The 17,721-nt window shown below is 33.3% G+C and overlaps 1 protein-coding gene across 1 annotated transcript in view; it reads right to left on the bottom strand.

Moving 5' to 3' along the window:
• Nucleotides 1-17,721, bottom strand: part of tbc1d9 (TBC1 domain family, member 9 (with GRAM domain)) — a 43,830-nt gene that overhangs the window by 14,462 nt on the left and 11,647 nt on the right. The window contains exons 2-11 of the mRNA XM_686942.11: nucleotides 16,277-16,387; nucleotides 12,139-12,257; nucleotides 10,379-10,607; nucleotides 9,087-9,348; nucleotides 7,506-7,713; nucleotides 7,103-7,309; nucleotides 6,458-6,631; nucleotides 4,026-4,176; nucleotides 1,809-2,023; nucleotides 49-166 (exon numbers count right to left, since the gene is read on the bottom strand). Of these exons, the coding sequence (XP_692034.2) occupies nucleotides 49-166; nucleotides 1,809-2,023; nucleotides 4,026-4,176; nucleotides 6,458-6,631; nucleotides 7,103-7,309; nucleotides 7,506-7,713; nucleotides 9,087-9,348; nucleotides 10,379-10,607; nucleotides 12,139-12,257; nucleotides 16,277-16,387 (1,794 nt within the window). The remainder of the gene's footprint in view (nucleotides 1-48; nucleotides 167-1,808; nucleotides 2,024-4,025; nucleotides 4,177-6,457; nucleotides 6,632-7,102; nucleotides 7,310-7,505; nucleotides 7,714-9,086; nucleotides 9,349-10,378; nucleotides 10,608-12,138; nucleotides 12,258-16,276; nucleotides 16,388-17,721) is intronic.

The following is a 17,721-nucleotide window of genomic DNA, read 5'->3' as shown; positions in this document are numbered from 1 at the left end:
AAATGTATTATGTGCTTTTTGCAGTTGTTATACCGAGCTGAAGCTCACCTACGACTCTGGTGTTGTAGTAGTCGGGAAGCATACGCTCACACATGGCCACTAGCAGCCAAAAGGCCTCCTCCTCTTTAGCGTACAGCAGCAGAACAGACGTCACGATGTTCATCGCCTGAGAAGAAGAGCGAGTCAGTATTATGAAGAAAGAAACACAGAACTGACCACAATCAAAATTCATTTCCATTTCATTTACTCTGTTCTGAGCATACAAACTGCCATGCCGTCATAATTCAAAGAGTGTAAATAAAGCTTTAAACAATCACTCCGCTAGTTGAGTTTAATAATTTCTGAATCCATTCAGCTGATCTTCGGGTCTATCGGGAGCTCTTCTTGCTTAGCTAAGTATAAATCATGTAATCTGATTAGACCATTTGTATCTTGCTTGTATGTATGTATATATGTGTGTTCATGGGAACAAAATATGGTTCGTTTCCACCGAGAGGTACAGTACGGTACAGGTCGGTACAGGCGATCTTTATCAAGCTTGCCTTTCCACTGCCAAAAGTGTACCCTTTTGATGGGCGTGGTGTACGTTAGAAAATTACAGACGACGTCATTCTCACTTGAGGAAATGTCACAGTAAAGCTGTACAGGTCGCTCACATATCATATGAGAAGTACTTCTCACAAAACAGATGCTTTATACACATTATTACTTGTGTATAAATGTTCATTACTAACCCTTCTATAAACATGATTTGATTTTAGCTGCAGAACAATGTTTTATGGAGCAGAAAGCATCATTTGCTGCTGTTTTTTCCAGCTTCTCCTTTGTTTTATCGCGCTTCATTCTCGTGCTTGTCCCTTTCTGAAAGGATCTGATATCAGAAGCGCTTCAATGATCACGCGCACGTTATTAATATGAGCTTAAGAAGTTCTTTATCTCAAAAAGAGACGCGCTTGCGAGCTCACTGGAAAAAGTGAAACCGCTCACACTTTTAGACGGGCTCGTAAAACAACAGGGCAAGGAAGATTTTATTCTTTTAAGCTTTGTAGCTGTTCATCAAGATGACGACAAGGTTTGTTTGAGCTCGGGTCGACCAAGGCTTGTTATTTTATGTATATAGTATTACGGTGTAATGTCTCAGCTGTGTTTTTTAAAAATAATGCTTCCTTTGTTTTCATTCTCTTGCTTCTGAAAGTGACGATTCTCTGTAAACCAAGAGCGTTCAGCTGCGCGTCTAGCTCCGCCTTTTGGTATGCTTTTTTCATGCTAGATACCATTTGCAAAGGATAACCAAAGAGTGGTACAGTACGGTTCACTTTTAAGTACTCTTTGACAGTGGAAATGACCATAAAAGCATACCGAACCAAACCGTACCATACCGTACCACACAAGGGAAACGGACTATTATATAACGACATGGGTAGGAGTACGACTTGTACTCTATTAAGATAGTTTACAGGGATGCACCTTAACTTAATGAGGTCTTTTGATATTCAAGTTTTGCTCTGAGGGTTGGATTTAGGGGTAGGGTTGGGGTAAGGCCATGTAATAAGTGGTTTATACAGTATAAACTATATTTAGCCTATAGAGAGACCTTGTAAACCATGTATAAAACACACACACACATACACACACATACACATACACACATTTATACATGGTTTACATGGTCTCTGCTTAGGCATAATGTAGTATAAACTGTAAGAACTGGAATATAGGAACAAGTCTGCATGTGTATGTGTGTGTTTGTGTGTGTGTGTTTGTGTGTGTGTGTGTGTGTGTGTGTGTGTGTGTGTGTGTGTGCGAACCTGGCAGTAGCCGATGTTGGGGTTTCTGAAGGCGTATGCAGTGAGGACTCTTCTGAGCGCAGCGATGCCCATCTCGTTCTGGAAAGCAGGATGTTCAGGCAGTGAGCGGTGCAGGTCTCTCTCAATCTCCTCTGTGGCCAGATTATATTTGCCCATCGACTTCTCCACCAGATCCTCATAATACCCCGGGTGAGTGGCCATCTCATTAATCGCTCCTGCACACATCAACACACACACACACCCACATGAACACATGTATTTTTCACAGCTACCAACAAAATGTCAATACTTACTAAAGCTAATTCCTAAAACATAGCTCTGAAGATCTGCTCTCTGCTTCTGATTTAGTCATAGCCAATGCAGAGCTAACTTCATTTCTGCTTTTCAAGAATCCTCAGTGCTGTGATTTTTATCATGCGCTTGTGTTTCTCCTGCTAATAGAGATGCGTGTGAAGGAAAACAGACGTCTCCTTTGTTTGCTACAGCAGAAGAGTGTTTGTGTGCTCGTGTTCAGTCTGTGCACTGGCCTGAAAAACCCTTCACATGTGCAGAACAGGAAGCAGCGTCGGAGAAAAACATACAGGTACGTGCATTTCAGCACAACACAACCACAACAAAACAGCCATGCGTTTGTGTTTGTGGTAAAAAAGAACAATAAAACAGAGTTAAGCCACTTCCTACATACAAATGTCTACTGAAGTGGCTGACTTCACTGCTATTTACATCTTGTTAAATACATCTATTTATTCAGAACTTTAGAAAATACACACAATTTGAAAAGCAACACCACAGAAAATGATGTTAACGTTTATAATATGTTAACATCTTCTTGAATTACAGTGTATACAGAATGTAGCAGATTAGAAAATACAGTTTGCAATTGATATTTTCGCTCGGACCTTAAAATGAATTTTGAAACTTGTTTATCTGACTTAATTATATATTTTTCACTATTATTTACTCATTTTATAATAATAAAAATATCAACATCTGACAGCTTAACACACATTATGGTATATACAAAGCATATTCCTTCTGGTTCTTATTTTCATTTCATTTGCATTTAAAAAAAATGGAATTTCTTTAACTTATTTTTTTTTATTATTAATTTCTCTCTGTGGTTAATTTTTAACTTAGATTGCAATTGATTTCTTTTTTGTTTATATTAATTACAATATTTTTTCTTTGTGGTTAATCATTAACATTAATTACCTTTAATTAATTTTTTATTAATTTTAATAATTTCTTTCTATATTTCATTTTAACCATATTCATTGCAATTATTTATTCATTTTTTATTCCTTTTAATATTTTACAATTAACTAATTAATTTATTTTAATTTTAATTATTATTTTCTCTGTGCTTAATTTTTTTACTTTTTAATTACAATTAATTTATTTTTTTTATTCATTTTTAATTGTAATTATTAATTTCTCTTTGTGGTTTATTATTAGCTTATTAATTACAACACATATATTTTATACATTTTAATATTTTAAATTATTAATAATTTCTCCGTTGTTAACTTATATTAATTACAATAAATGAATAAATTAATGTCTTTATTTTAATTTGAATTATTATTAATCTTTCTCTGTGGTTGGTGTTTTTTAGCATGTCTAACATTTTTTTCTCAAGAATTTAATGTATATTTAGTTAATAAAAGTATAATTAGTTTAACACTTTTTCCTTTTGTGATACTGATTACATAGATGTATTGAATGCTTTTGCTGTTATTTATGTAGAATAAGCACTGATCGGTCAATCCTTTGACTGATGACAAATGCAATTTTAAAATTTAATAAAAACAATTATTATTATTATTACCCAAATGTAATATTTTAATGTCCAATATTATTATTATTATTATTATTATTATTATTATTATTATTGCAATATTTATTATTCTGGACAATTACTGAGTGCTTAAAACACATTATGACAAGACTCAAAACACAACATTATCTGGGTGATGTTTTGTTTTCTCAGCTTGTTTTCTTTAGCCTCAACCAAATGTCAAATACATTTATAACAAACCAATTGTATCACATGGCCTTTGAGGTCAGCAACTCAAGACACGAGCAGACAGAAGTGCACAAAACAAGCTCTGTCCTAAAAAAAAACTAGATTTTCTGCTTAGTTAAAAATAATGGCCTGAGTATCCAACTCAGCGTTTCTCAGTACCGTCCTGTCTGTGACCCAGTTGTGAGTTTCACCTGAAAACAGCAGCCAAAGCTCTCCTCTCATGTTCTCCGGGATGCCCTGCAGCACCAGGTCTTTGGTTTTGTCTGTTCGGTACATGCACACACCCTGACCGTATTCAGTGAAGTGATTCTTCCATGCTTGCTCCTTCAGAAACTCTTTAGCCTGAAAACAGGGTGAAAAGAGAGGATTTTAAGGACTTCAGAAATGCTGATGCAAAAAGCAGTCAGCCGTGAACCTCATCAGCTTTCAATGTAGTGCATTTGATGTATGAAATAGCTTTAGATTAGACCATCTTGTGAGAAGAATCATAAAAAACTAAGATACTCCTCTCTGAATGCAAAACATATGCGCCGCTCGGCAGGATGTACGTGCATTTTACCAGAGCGTGACTAAATGAACAGAAGCAAAGGATGTTTTGAAGAAAATGTCTTGGATAAGCAGGTTTTCAGGTTTGCTAACAGAAACGCTGCGTTTTTTCTTTTAAAAAGACAGTTCACCTGAAAATGAAAAATTATTCATAATTTACTCTCCTTCAAGTGGTTATAAACATTTATGAGTTTGAAGAAATTTTAAAGAAGCCTGTAACAATTATTAATAATAATAATAATTCCCTACATTTATATAGCACTTTTCTAGACACTCAAAGCGTTTTACACACATAGGGGGGAATCTTCTCATCCACAACCAGTGTGCAGCATTCACCTGGATGACAGGACGGCAGCCATATTGCAGCAGACCACACAACACCCACCAGCTGATTGGTGGAGAAGAGACAGAGTGATGAAGTCAATTAGGATATGGGGATGATTAGGAGGTCATAATGGACAGAGGCCAGTGGGCAAATTTAGCCTGGATCCGGGGTTAAACGCCTAATCTTTTTCAAAGGACATCCTGGGATTTTTTAACGACCACAGAGAGTCAGGACCTCAGTTTAACATCTCATCTGAAATTGACTTCCATAGTAGAAACACAAATACTATGAAAGTCAATGGTTACCGGTTTCAGACAATCTTTAAAATATCACCTTTTTTGTGTTCAACTCAAGAAAGAAACTCATGAAGGTTTAAACAAGTACAAGATGAGTTTATGATGACAGAATGTGTTCATTTGCGGGTGAACTATCACTTGAGTTTCACAAGGATAACTTCCAGTGTATTTGTGTCCTACTAAATCTCCTTAAACCACAACAACACAATAACGTATATTATTTTATTATCATTATTAAACCAGCTTTCAATTATGACTTGATGATGTGCAATCAAATTTTATTTTCAACACATCTTTACTTTTACATGAGATGCAAGTGTGTGTAAGCATCCAGTAGTTAAGTGTGTTGTGCATCTGTTGCTCAGAAAACTAACTATATATTAGGAGTTTAAACTAACAAGACTTTTGTTGTTGAAATCAAAACTAACAGTACTGATTTTGTTACCTCACAGTGTTAGTTTTGTGGTGAATTCATCTCTGTATGTAATTAAGAAAAAAAATTGTTTGCCCTTCTAATCTTCAATTAAAATCTGAAAATGCACTTCCTGTTTGTTTTCAGTTAAATTGTCAGATTGGCTGCGTCCGAAACCGCCTACTACTCAGTAGGTACTGCATTTGAATTTAAACGTACTACTCCGCCGTTAGAAAAGTACGTTCTATACAGTATGAACGTGTAAAGTATGAACTGAATTCGGACGTACTACATCCGCCATTTTGTCATGGTCACGTGACCTGCCTGCGTCAATTGCATCGCTTTACTCCCATTCATGAATTCGATTGCGGGGCATCATGGGATAGCGCAGCATGCATGGGATGCGCACTCTAGAATCTCGCCGGAAGTAGTAAGTCATCCGGGTACTTCTCGCATACTGTTTTTCGAATTCTATGAATTCGGACATACTATTCGGCTTGCATACTGATTTTAGCGTATTATATAGTATGGAAGTATGCAGTTTCGGACGCAGCCATTATGTCTGGTAGAAGTATTGGGCGTGGCTAACATACTTAACCACTCCCCTCCAGCAGTCGTTGACAACAAACAGAAATAGTAACGCGGAGGTGTCTGTTGTAATAACTATTCTAAAACCCATTTTCCAGATCTTTCTAAATGAAATGCCTACTTTACTACATCCAATCAGCTCACGACTGAAAAACCATGCCCCGCCCACTATTTTCTGATTCAATATTCCATTTCTCTAGTAACAAAAGAAAATACGGTTGCATCTTTCAGTTAATGCACAGTTTAAGCTGACAAGAGTTTTGTTTTTTTCCAGAGTAACGGAGAAACTTGCTGTAAAGGCTCCGCCCTCTTTTAGAAAAAAGAGGAGGGGAGCAGTGGCTGATTAGCATTTACAGAAATTTTATGGAAATTTGTGGCTTTTCATCGGTTTTCTCATAGATAATGAAGGGAAAAAGCTGCCAAGCTGTCATGTGATGATGAATGATGGTGTTGTACCAGTTTGGGGTTGAACTCCTCTGGCGATCGGCGGCGGTACATGGTCATCAGGGCTTGTGTGGCAGTGGGAACACGGTTGTCATTCAGATTAAACTGACGCTCACTTTCTCCCTCAGAGACCAAAGCACTGCGCTGAGGACTGCAGGACAACACACTGCCCTGCTGAGAGTACACCTGCGCACACGCACACACACCCGCACACACACACACAAAAAAAAAAAAAAAAAAAAAAAAAAAAGTCAAACATATGCACATTGGATTAAAAGAAATTGCTCAAAAAATAACAATATTGATATATAAATATTTTGTTTTATTTAAATGCTGTTCTTTGCTCTTTTATTTAAAATATAATAAGAAAAAATATATAATAGAAATCTACATCTTACATTATAAATAAGTTTATTCACTTTATCAATTGTACTTACACCAAACTTTTAATATCAGCATGTTTGATATTTTATTCTATGATGCACTATACAGTATCATTGTTCATATTAGTATCTGACAATATATGCTTATTTTAATATTGTAATCAACTCATTAGGCTATGATTTATTCCTGAGTTTATGAATCTGTGGGAGTTTTTCCATCCTGTACCGGCCAAAATTTCTATATGGATTCATCCCTGTATATTACTGTGCCCACCTCGTCATCTGAGCTGCTGAGGCTGCCTGTGATTTCCCGTTCAAAGTAGATCTTGGAAGTGGTTTGCTGCAGGAAGTCTGAGATCCGCTGCACCAGGAAGTCCCGGTCCTTGAGGTTGGCAAACAAGAAGGTCATTTTGTTTTTGGTACTGATTGACAAGGGGCTCGGAAGGACGTTGGAGCTATCAGCTTTCTCTACGATGGTCACCTAGTGAAAAGAGAGAGCATTGGTTGCAAAGATGCAACTGAAACAGTCTTACATCCACAATACTTATAAAAAAACAAATGATCAACTTTGAACAGGATTTTATCATTTAGGATGTGACTGAATTTTGAAATAATGTAGAATAAATAAATGTATGTGTGTGTGTGTGTGTGTATTCAGTGTATTCTGGTGATCAGACCTCTCGCAGTGGGATGATCAGACTGCAGACAGTCTCCTCTTTACTGGTGAAGCAGATGTAATTAGTGGACACAAACATCTGGCCGAGGATGTGCATCTTGTTGAAGGGCGTCCAGAGCGTGCAGTCTGTGTGTCCGTCCAATTTCTCATCCTTCGGGAGGCGGAAAAGAGCCCGATATCGTTCGCTTTTAGCCCTGGCATCCAAGTCCCTAAAGTTACAAACAAATATGACACTAGAAAAATGCTGCTATGAAGTTTCCCTTCTAAACTGAGACTGTACAGTACTGTCTCTTTAAGTGTCAAACTGCTGGAGCGGAGCCGTCAGACAACTCTTATATAATCCTCTTAGTTTGCTCAGCTTTTAAAGAGCTCTGAAGAAAAACTTTCCAATTTCACACAGCTCACAGATGGACATTTACTAAAAAAAGTCATATTTATAGTTCTATTTTGTGTTTCCACTACAATTTCTAAGGCAATTACTGTTGAAATCTGGCTTTCTATTGTGTAGTATTATCTTACTTAAATCTATGAGGAGTTTTTTGAATGATCGATAATGAAAAATGTTATATCACAGTAGGGATTAGGTTGATCACTTTATGAATTATATTTAAAAACAATATTGTACAGTAAAGCAAAATATCACTATTTCTAATAAATTATGTTTTACAAGAGAAATTCCATCAATAGTTTTACAACTGATTGATAATGACAAAAATGCTCCTCTTTAGCTCGTAATAATAACATTTCTTAATGAATGCATCTCACAGTAAGGGTTTATTTTGCTATAATCATATTGAAAATACAAATACATTTTAAAAAAAAATGAAACTGAGCAACAGGTTAAAAAAATTGTTAATTTAGTTAATCAAAATATAAAAGGAACTAATAAATGTAAAAAATAAGGCTGTATTATCTATTTGTCTATAAATACTATACATATAAATACAGAAATAAATATACACATATTGCATTAAAATCACTACTAATCATGTAAATTTTCCTTTACTTTTTACAATAATTTAACTTTTATTGTGATAGGATAGTGGAGGACAGACAGGAAAGCATTGGGAGCAGAGAGAGGGAAAGGATCGGAATAGGACCTCGAGCTGGGAATCAATCTCTGGTTGCCGTAAGCATCATGGTGCTATAGGTCAGCGCACTTAACCACTTATTTTTCCCCTTTTAAAATCCATTTAATTAAATACAATGATTATGTACAGTGCCCCGGAAGTGCAAAACAAAGAAGCTCAAGACAAATTTACATTTTGGAAAACATTTTCACCCATCATAAGACACAATTACATAGGAAAAACGATTTTACAGAGGACGAAACAAATTTACATTTACAAATTTACAAAAATGTACAAAAAAAATTAACCAGACTTAAACGTAATTAAGTCTACTAATAAGCGTCCATCACACGTGCACGCACGCACAAACATGCAAACAAATGGACACTCACAGATGGACACAAACGCTCATGGACATGCAAACACACAATTACGCACACAAACAGACAAGCACGCAAAAACACATGCACGCACCAACACAAACACTCACTCACCCACTCGCTCACACTCACCTCTTGAGGGCAGACACTTTCTTGGGTGATTTCTTCTTGAGTTTGGGCAGGGAGCGGTCTTGCTCGAAGCCTTTGTTGTCCAGCAGCTGCCTCATGGCGATGTTGGCCAGCTGCTCCATCAGCTTGAAGGTCTCGTTGATGTTCAGGAAGACGGAGAACACATGTTCACTGCAGCGAGTGCTCACACGCACCATATCCGGCAGCAGGAGGGTGGCGCTCTTCTCCAGCTGAGTCACATCTGCCCAGCGGACCACCAGCTTCACTGAAAAACATCAGTCAGGATTATTAGCACTCCTGTATATTTTTCCCCCAAAATTCTGTTTTACGGAAAGAATTTCTTTTTTTAACACATTTCTAAACATTAAAGTTTTAATAACTCATTTCTAATAATAATTTTAAATAATATTTTTGCCATGACGAGATGATATTGAACTAGATATTGTTCAATATTATTACAATTTATAAGGCACAAAATTATCAAAAAAATAATAAAATAATAATAATGACTAAAATTTGTATTATTACTTGTTGTTTATTAGACACTTTAGTATACAAAGTTGAACTAAATAAAAAAATGTAATAATTAAACATGTTCTGTATATTTAAACATATAGTTATAAGTAATTTGAGATGCTCAATTCATTTCATTTCTATGGTCACAGGCATTTAATTTCGAAAGTATATATTCATATTGTATTATTTATTGGCGTTTTGTGTCTCATCTAAATTGTTTAATATAATAGATCAATTATATTAATACTTGTTGCACTGCCTTGAATTTAGGCCAATTTATGTAATACATTCCAACAAAAGTGGCATCATTTATTTTATTTGTTTTTAATGTGAAAATTCAAGTAAAATATGACCAGGATATGTTCTTAACAGCTCATTTGTACATTGAATGACCATTAGAGGCAATGGACCAATGAGAAAAAAACGTTCAATTATCAATTATACAATTTGATTCTTTCAAAGCAGCTGTTATAAACAGGAATATAAAAGTGAGAATGTTGCGAAATTCATCAACTATGAAACAACAGCTTTGTACAATCGATGCAGTTTTTTCGAATAATAATCTTCAAGCAAGTTTAGCACAAATGAAACGAAAAACTATTAAAAAAGTATTGTATCATAAATTTTAGTGTTGATTCAGTTTAGATCAATAACAGTACCAAGTGCATCATTTTAAAACATTCAAACACAATCATGGAGTAGCTCATAGCATGTTATAGTTAAGTAAAATGGTAGCAAACAGATGCAAACCATGTTTTGACTCTTTTTCACATTCTCACCTTCTTTTCCGAGCAGGTATGAGTAGAAGCATATATGATTGATGCTGAGGTAAAGCCAGCCCTGCCGTGGCACCTTCCCCTTCCAGTAGCTGCAGGAGTAATAGTTGACCAGCTTCTCCTCCTCCGGCATCACGAACAGCTTGCGAAACTTAGCGATGGCCTCCTTGAACTTGTCTGTGTCGTCGTCTTCTTTGATGTCATGGCTTTTGTTGTATTCGGCTATAATGCCCTGCACACAAACAAATCAAGTCAAGCCTTATTATCATGTGTGGACATACAGAGGGACGAAATGTCATGTAGGACAACAAGGCTACAAACATTAATCATTAATACAAACACAACACTGGACATAAGAGTCTTTAAAAAAAACTATGCAAAACTAACATATACTAAATGTAACTATACACATAATACATACAGATGGACATGTTTAAGCACTAACAGTCCTGATGCATTTCAAGAGAATTTAATAAACAATCTAGTGTGATAAAAAAATCTGGAAAAGTCATCATCATGTTGAAAACAAAATAACGTGAATTTTCTTTTTCAAATATTTCCAACTTTTTTTTTATAATGAAGATTATTTATTATTATTATTTTATTATTATAAGGCTGTCTGAAATACTAGATTCTGATTGGCCAGTCGTGATATTCCAAGGTTACGTTTTTTCGAGTTATGAACAACCACTAAATAACGCAAGCTCATCCAGTAACTCCAAATCACCTTAAGCGTCAGTGAAAATGTTTAGATTAGGGCTGAACAATATATCGTTTGAGCATCAATATAGCAATGTCTGTATCTGCAACAGTCACTTTGCAGGATTACATGGTTTATCAAAAATTAAAAGATGAAGATATTATTAAATATTATATTATTATTATTTATACAATAAGGACCAGGGTATTTTACATCTGATTGTTTTAATAACTTAATAATCTAATTTATTTTTGCTTGCAACTTATCATTTTTGCAGACCCACTGCACAGAAAAAGACTTGATCATCCCAGTCAATCTAAATTGAAGAAATCTTTCCAAATAGAGCTATTCAAATCACTGGGTAAAATTAAATTTATATTGCAAAATATATTGCAGCAAAGCAAAATATTGCAATGTCAGATTTTTCTAATAGCGTGCAGCACTAGTTCAGATCCATATTTTTACATCCACGTTTACACCACTGTTTTTGACTGTTTGGCATCATCTAGTGTCTGAATAATGTGCAGGTTAATATATACCCCTTCAGCTGTTTCTGTCAGTTTTGCATCTAAGAATTAATAAACTATTACAGTTCAGAACAATTTTTTAAGTCTAATCTTCATATTTTGTGGCAAGTAGTCATGTAAAGTGGGATAGAGTACATTCTGGACAGTTTTTGCTGAATAAAGCACAATATTTTACTATTTACTTTGCAAGACACTAACTAAAGTGTAATTTAAAGGATTAACTAGACAATTTATGAGAACAAGGAGAGTCATTAAACAGTGGTTTGTTATAATATTAAAATATTATATACTAATAATACTGGCCTTGGCAGTTTATTCTCCAGAGAAACAACATAATTTCACAGAAAAGCTAATATGTTTGTCTTCAACTGTGTATCTAAATAAATAATCAACATTTTTGACTTGAATTATAGACTCTTTACACAAAGTAATTGCTTTGGACTCGCCAGTGTTTTTTTTTTTTCAAAATATGAGTGACATACTTGAAAAGTGATCATTGAAACAGCATCTAAACCAGTGTGGAGTCTGTGTCAGACCTGTATTTTGCCCTTGACGAAGGTGGTGATGTCGTTCTCATTTTCAAAGATGGACAGAGTTTGCAGCAGGTTCTGCTCCAGCCATTCCCAATTCTCTGTGATCTCCTTTCGAGAACTCCCTGTCCGGACAAACACACAGAAAACACTCTAATAACAAATAACCCTAATCCATGGCTTTGATCTGCAGAGCTTGATTTGTTTGCAGGAGTGAAGAGCAGATGGGGTCAGCTTCTTCATTTCATTAGCGGTGTATTAGCACAGCTCTGCTCAGGCCTCTATCAAACTCATTACTGGCAAGCAAACGGATTCATTAAGAGAGTTTGGAGTCAAGTGGCCTGCAATTAGGCAGAGATGGAAATACATTATTTCATTTTTGTAATTGATCCAAACAGCATTGGCAGTTTAACCAGAAATCAGATTGTCACAAAACAATTACAAGAGGAAGGTTTCTACATTTAATTATATATATATATATATATATATATATATATATATATATATATATATATATATATATATATATATATATATATATATATTATATAAAATATAATATATAGAAATATAATATTTAGTAGTATTATTATTAGTGCTGGGCAAAAATGTATTGCGATTATCGCATCCAAAATAAAAGTTTGTTTCTGCATTATAAAATAACATAATATAAATTATGTAATTTTAATACACACAACTACATAAAAATGTTTTTGTTGCATAGATATTTAAATTTATATATAATTTGTATTATACATTTATGTATTTTATATCTAAATATAAAAAAAATATTTTCTCAAATATATGCATGCATTAGTGCATTTATATATAAATAATAAAAATACACAGATCACACACAAAAACAAACTTCTGTTTCAGATGCGATTAATTTTTGCCCAGCAATACTATTGTGATACATAAATATATTATGTAGTATTGTACACACATTAGGTATTTATAATCCTGAGCATTTTATTATTTTAAATTATTATTTTAATAAAATATTAAGGATCTAAAAGCCTAAATGTAACATTTTTGTGTGTGGTAATGTCTGACAACTAACTATTAATATCCAAATATACTTCAAATATGATGACAGAAACAAATTAGGAAGAAATCTTCTGTACAATGTCTAATGATTATAATATATAATAATAATAATAATAATAATAACAATAATAATAAACCACTAAAATTAATTGTTATACTGCCTTAAATTATATTAATATTTAATTATTAAAAATATACAATTTCATCATGATTGTCTGACAATAAACAATTATTATTATGTTGTTTATTTACATATTCATGTTTATTATTATGAACACATGTATGTTCTATTAGTAGCCACTATTACATTAATTTACTTTTTTTCTAACATTTAACAGAAACAAAATACTTATCAATTATTAACATTTGAACAAATATAAAATATATATAATAAAAACATTCCAATAAATATGAGTACTGTTGCGTTGTTCTTTATAATCTCTTACAATCAACAATCAATTACTAAAATTACACTTAAATATTTCATATTTATAATATTTGATATATTAATATGAACTATTATGTGTATTTAGTGGTTAATAATTTTTAAAAGCAATGTATTGTGAACACAGTCTAATAATAATGTCCAGAATGTGTGTTTGACAAAGGAAGCAGTGAATGCAGAGTCATGCTGAAGTCTCAGCCTGAACACATGCATCATCTCTGGCCTTAAATAAAGACATTTAGCAAATGGCCTGCGGTGAGAGAAGAAACAGCTTGTGAAATATGAAGCAGCTCCGCAAACCAGATTAGCAGAGAATCAGAGCACTCCGAGCTCCTCTGGGAAGGCAGATCTCCTTCATCCCTCACACTCATACACTTCAGGCTACAGACGCACCATACTGAGAGACTCCACACACCATATTCATACATTCATCCCACATTCAACTTTATCATCTGTTTACTAACATCTGACTATTTTCTGCTCGGGATTTAACAAAAAACAAAACATAAATCACTCCACAAAATGCAACAACATTTTTTAAATTTGATACATTTTAAACCAATACTTGAAGACTGAAGACTGCACACTGTGTTTTAATGCATTTGCATTAATAAAGTAAATATTTTTTAAATATTATTTAAGCCTACTAGCTAATTTAAAATTATGAAGTTTAAGGCAAAATTATAAAAAAATATTAATTTAAATATTTCCCTAAGTGCTGTTTAATGGAAAGATCCTAAAACACATTTTTTTAAAAGTTACTAAAATGCCATTTAAAGGCTTTTGTCCATGTTAATTAACCTACATAGGGAAGTTATTGGACAACAATGATTGTTCTGTAGCCAATTGAAAAATATATAATATATCATCATTTATAATAATATAACCCACAGCCGTTTTTACAGTATAAAAATAAATAAATAAATAAATAAAAATAAAATCTGCAATACTAAAAATATCTATTGTCTCAAGAAGAAAAATATAATAGAATATACCGTGAAAACTGTCCTTGGTATGTTATACATTACTTGGGAAATAATAATAAATCAAATACAATTTTACAAGATTAAGGCAATGTTTTTTTATATTAAACTGTATTAGGATTTACATTTAAATGAAAAATAAAGCGAAAAAATTATCATTACTAGTTTAAAAATGTTTTAATGTTTATTTTTTTATATAAGAGACAAAGTATCAGTTTTTACTGTTATTGCTACTACTGAAACAATGTTATTAGGAAACAACATGCTTGTTTGTGCTTTTTCACATTAATAATACTGCAAAACATATCATCCAGTCCATATATTTTGTATTAATGTACACACATTAAGTATTGATAATACTAAGTTTTTTATTATTATTTTATAATATTATTTTATTAAAATATTAAGGATTTAAAAGCCTTAATGTAATATTTGTGTGTGTGGTAATGTCTGACAACTAACTATTAATATCCAAATGTACTATAAATATTATGACAACAGTGCTTTGTTCTGTAGCCAATTGGGAAAAAAATGTATTAAACTAATAATATTTACCACATATAATAATATTCACCATAGTAATTAATTCATTTTAAACATGAATAAATAAATAAATAAATAAATAAATAAATAAATAAATAAATAAATAAATAAATAAATAAATAGCCACATTAATACAAATTACTTTCTCCAGAAGATAAATGTAATAGAATATACTGTGGAAATGTCCTTGCTATGCTAAACATTACACAAGATAAAGGCCAATACATTAATATTCACCAGCATTTAGATTTACATTTAAAATAAAAAATAAAGTTCAAGTGGTTGAAAAAAAAACATCACTACGAATTTAAACGTTTTAGGATAATGATATATATTTTTATATATAATGACCAAAAAGTGTCAGACTTTCTTTTATTGAAACTGTGCTATTATGAAACAACATGCTTGTTTGTGCTTCTTCACATAACAAATACTGCAAAACACATCAACCGTCTAATGTTTACACAAAATCCATCTACCATGCTAGTGTTGTAACACTCACATGGTGTGTAGTTTCATACAGTAAGTGCTCTTAAAGGGACAGTTCACCCAAAAATGAATATTCTGTCATCATTTACTCACCCTTTACTTCAGGGGTGGCCAACCCTGTTCCTGTAGAGCCACTTTCCTGCAGATTTCAGTTGCTACCCATATCAAACACACCTGAACCAATTAATAAGGACCTGAATACCACGTGATACCACCCTGCTTTACTTCATTCAAACTTTTATGAATTTCTGGAGGAGTTGTATACAAAATAAGATATATTGAGGAAAGCTAAAACCCGCAGACTTCAGCAATATCTGTTTTTCCTACTATGGAAGTCAATGGTGACCGGTTTTGAGCTTTCTTTAAAATATCCTCTTTAGTGTTTAACAAAAGAAAAAAACTGAAACTTATAAAGGTTTTGAATCACTTGAGGGAGAGTAAACAGTGAGCAAATGTTGATTTTTGGGTGGACGATCCCCTTAAAAGGCATCAGCATTGATTCTGCCCTGAGCTTTAGAATGGCCTGAGCTGATCTCTAAAAGCCTCTGTTTACCAAGTGCACATTGATTTCAGTCTCCAGTGTGAGCTAATGTACAGCGCGGGCCTCGGGGAGCAGGCGGAAGTGCTGTTTTACCGTGAGCGATGGTCCAGTAGACCAGGGAATCAGGAGTCTGGTAGAGGATTCGGTACGGGGCCACACGGGCACTGGAGTCAAGCACAACGTCAAGGGTCCCAACCAGCAGTCCTGAGGAATAACAGATGAGCACACAGTCAGAAGGAGGATCATGCAAAAAATACGGAGGATTCAGGAGCCTTGAACAGGCTAAAGTGACAGTACTTCAAATATACTATACAATAATAAAATTATTAATTAATTAAATATAATAATAATAATAATAATAATAATAACAATAATAATAATAATTATTATTATTATTATTATTATTATTATTATGCAATAATTATTTAAAATTATTGTATTAAATGATTTCATGAAATATTTTAAGTTTATAAATTCCAGCTATTCAAGATCAAATAATTAAAAAGTTAAACAGTCGATAATAAAGACTCAACAGACTATTTCCAGAATTCTGTGTAACTATTTGAAATATTATTTATATATTGTTTATTGTATTTATTTATTAGAAAAAATTATAAACGTTCATACATTATTTAATAATTTCAATTATTAGCATTTTTTGCAAAAAGTACAAATAAAATGTAAAAGAAAAACCATATATACATATACACAAACAAAGTACATATAAACTGTGCACAACATACACGAGTACACCAGGGCATATACAGAACTTCTTAAGTTGAATTTTATACCTTTTACTACTTTTTTTTTTTAATACCTTAAAAAAAATTTATACTAGCAAATTTTGGAATAAAGGTCTGCACTCAACACAAATTGACAATTTATCTAAAAAAATGGGCTCGAAAATGTAATACCTCGTCAGATGATGTTTATTACTTTTTAATGCCCTTAATTTTGGCAAATTTCTTTTACTACATTTTACAAGCCCGCGGACACCCTGTACAACACCTTTAAAATTAATATTTTAGTTTATTTCTCAATGATTATAGTCAATATACTGTATTTTGGTGCATTAAACATAACACTCTTATCAAACAGTTAGTTTGATCAAAATAAAAGTGTGACTACAAAAATACAAAGCTATATATAGATCAAAATGATTAATTGTTTAAGTTTCGGAATAAAACAAGTATCCAAAATTGCAATGCTCCTTAATATTTTGACCAAACAAAGTCACCCTGTTTTGGTAATACCTGGGTGCAAATTGGGTGGTACTGGGTAACAATAAAACTCTCCTCAAAGGCTGCTACTTGTAACCCCAATGGAAGCGCTTGAAACTGCGGTTAACGGCTCTGAACAGCAATAACAATGCTGCGGGGCGAGACTAGTGCTACAATCACTATCAGAGTGACAGGCATGCCAGATGAAGACCTGTGAAACCTGCAGATCAGAGGACCAGACGATCACTCTACAGATACAACATACTTTCACGATCCTGGACCTGTTCAACTCGTCTCAAAAATTACTAGCAGACATGG

Source organism: Danio rerio, chromosome 1, assembly GCF_049306965.1.
Source record: "Danio rerio strain Tuebingen ecotype United States chromosome 1, GRCz12tu, whole genome shotgun sequence".
NCBI lineage: Eukaryota > Metazoa > Chordata > Actinopteri > Cypriniformes > Danionidae > Danio > Danio rerio.
The sequence above is the reverse complement of the archived record's forward strand: the minus strand, read 5'-3'. Positions and strand labels throughout refer to the sequence as shown.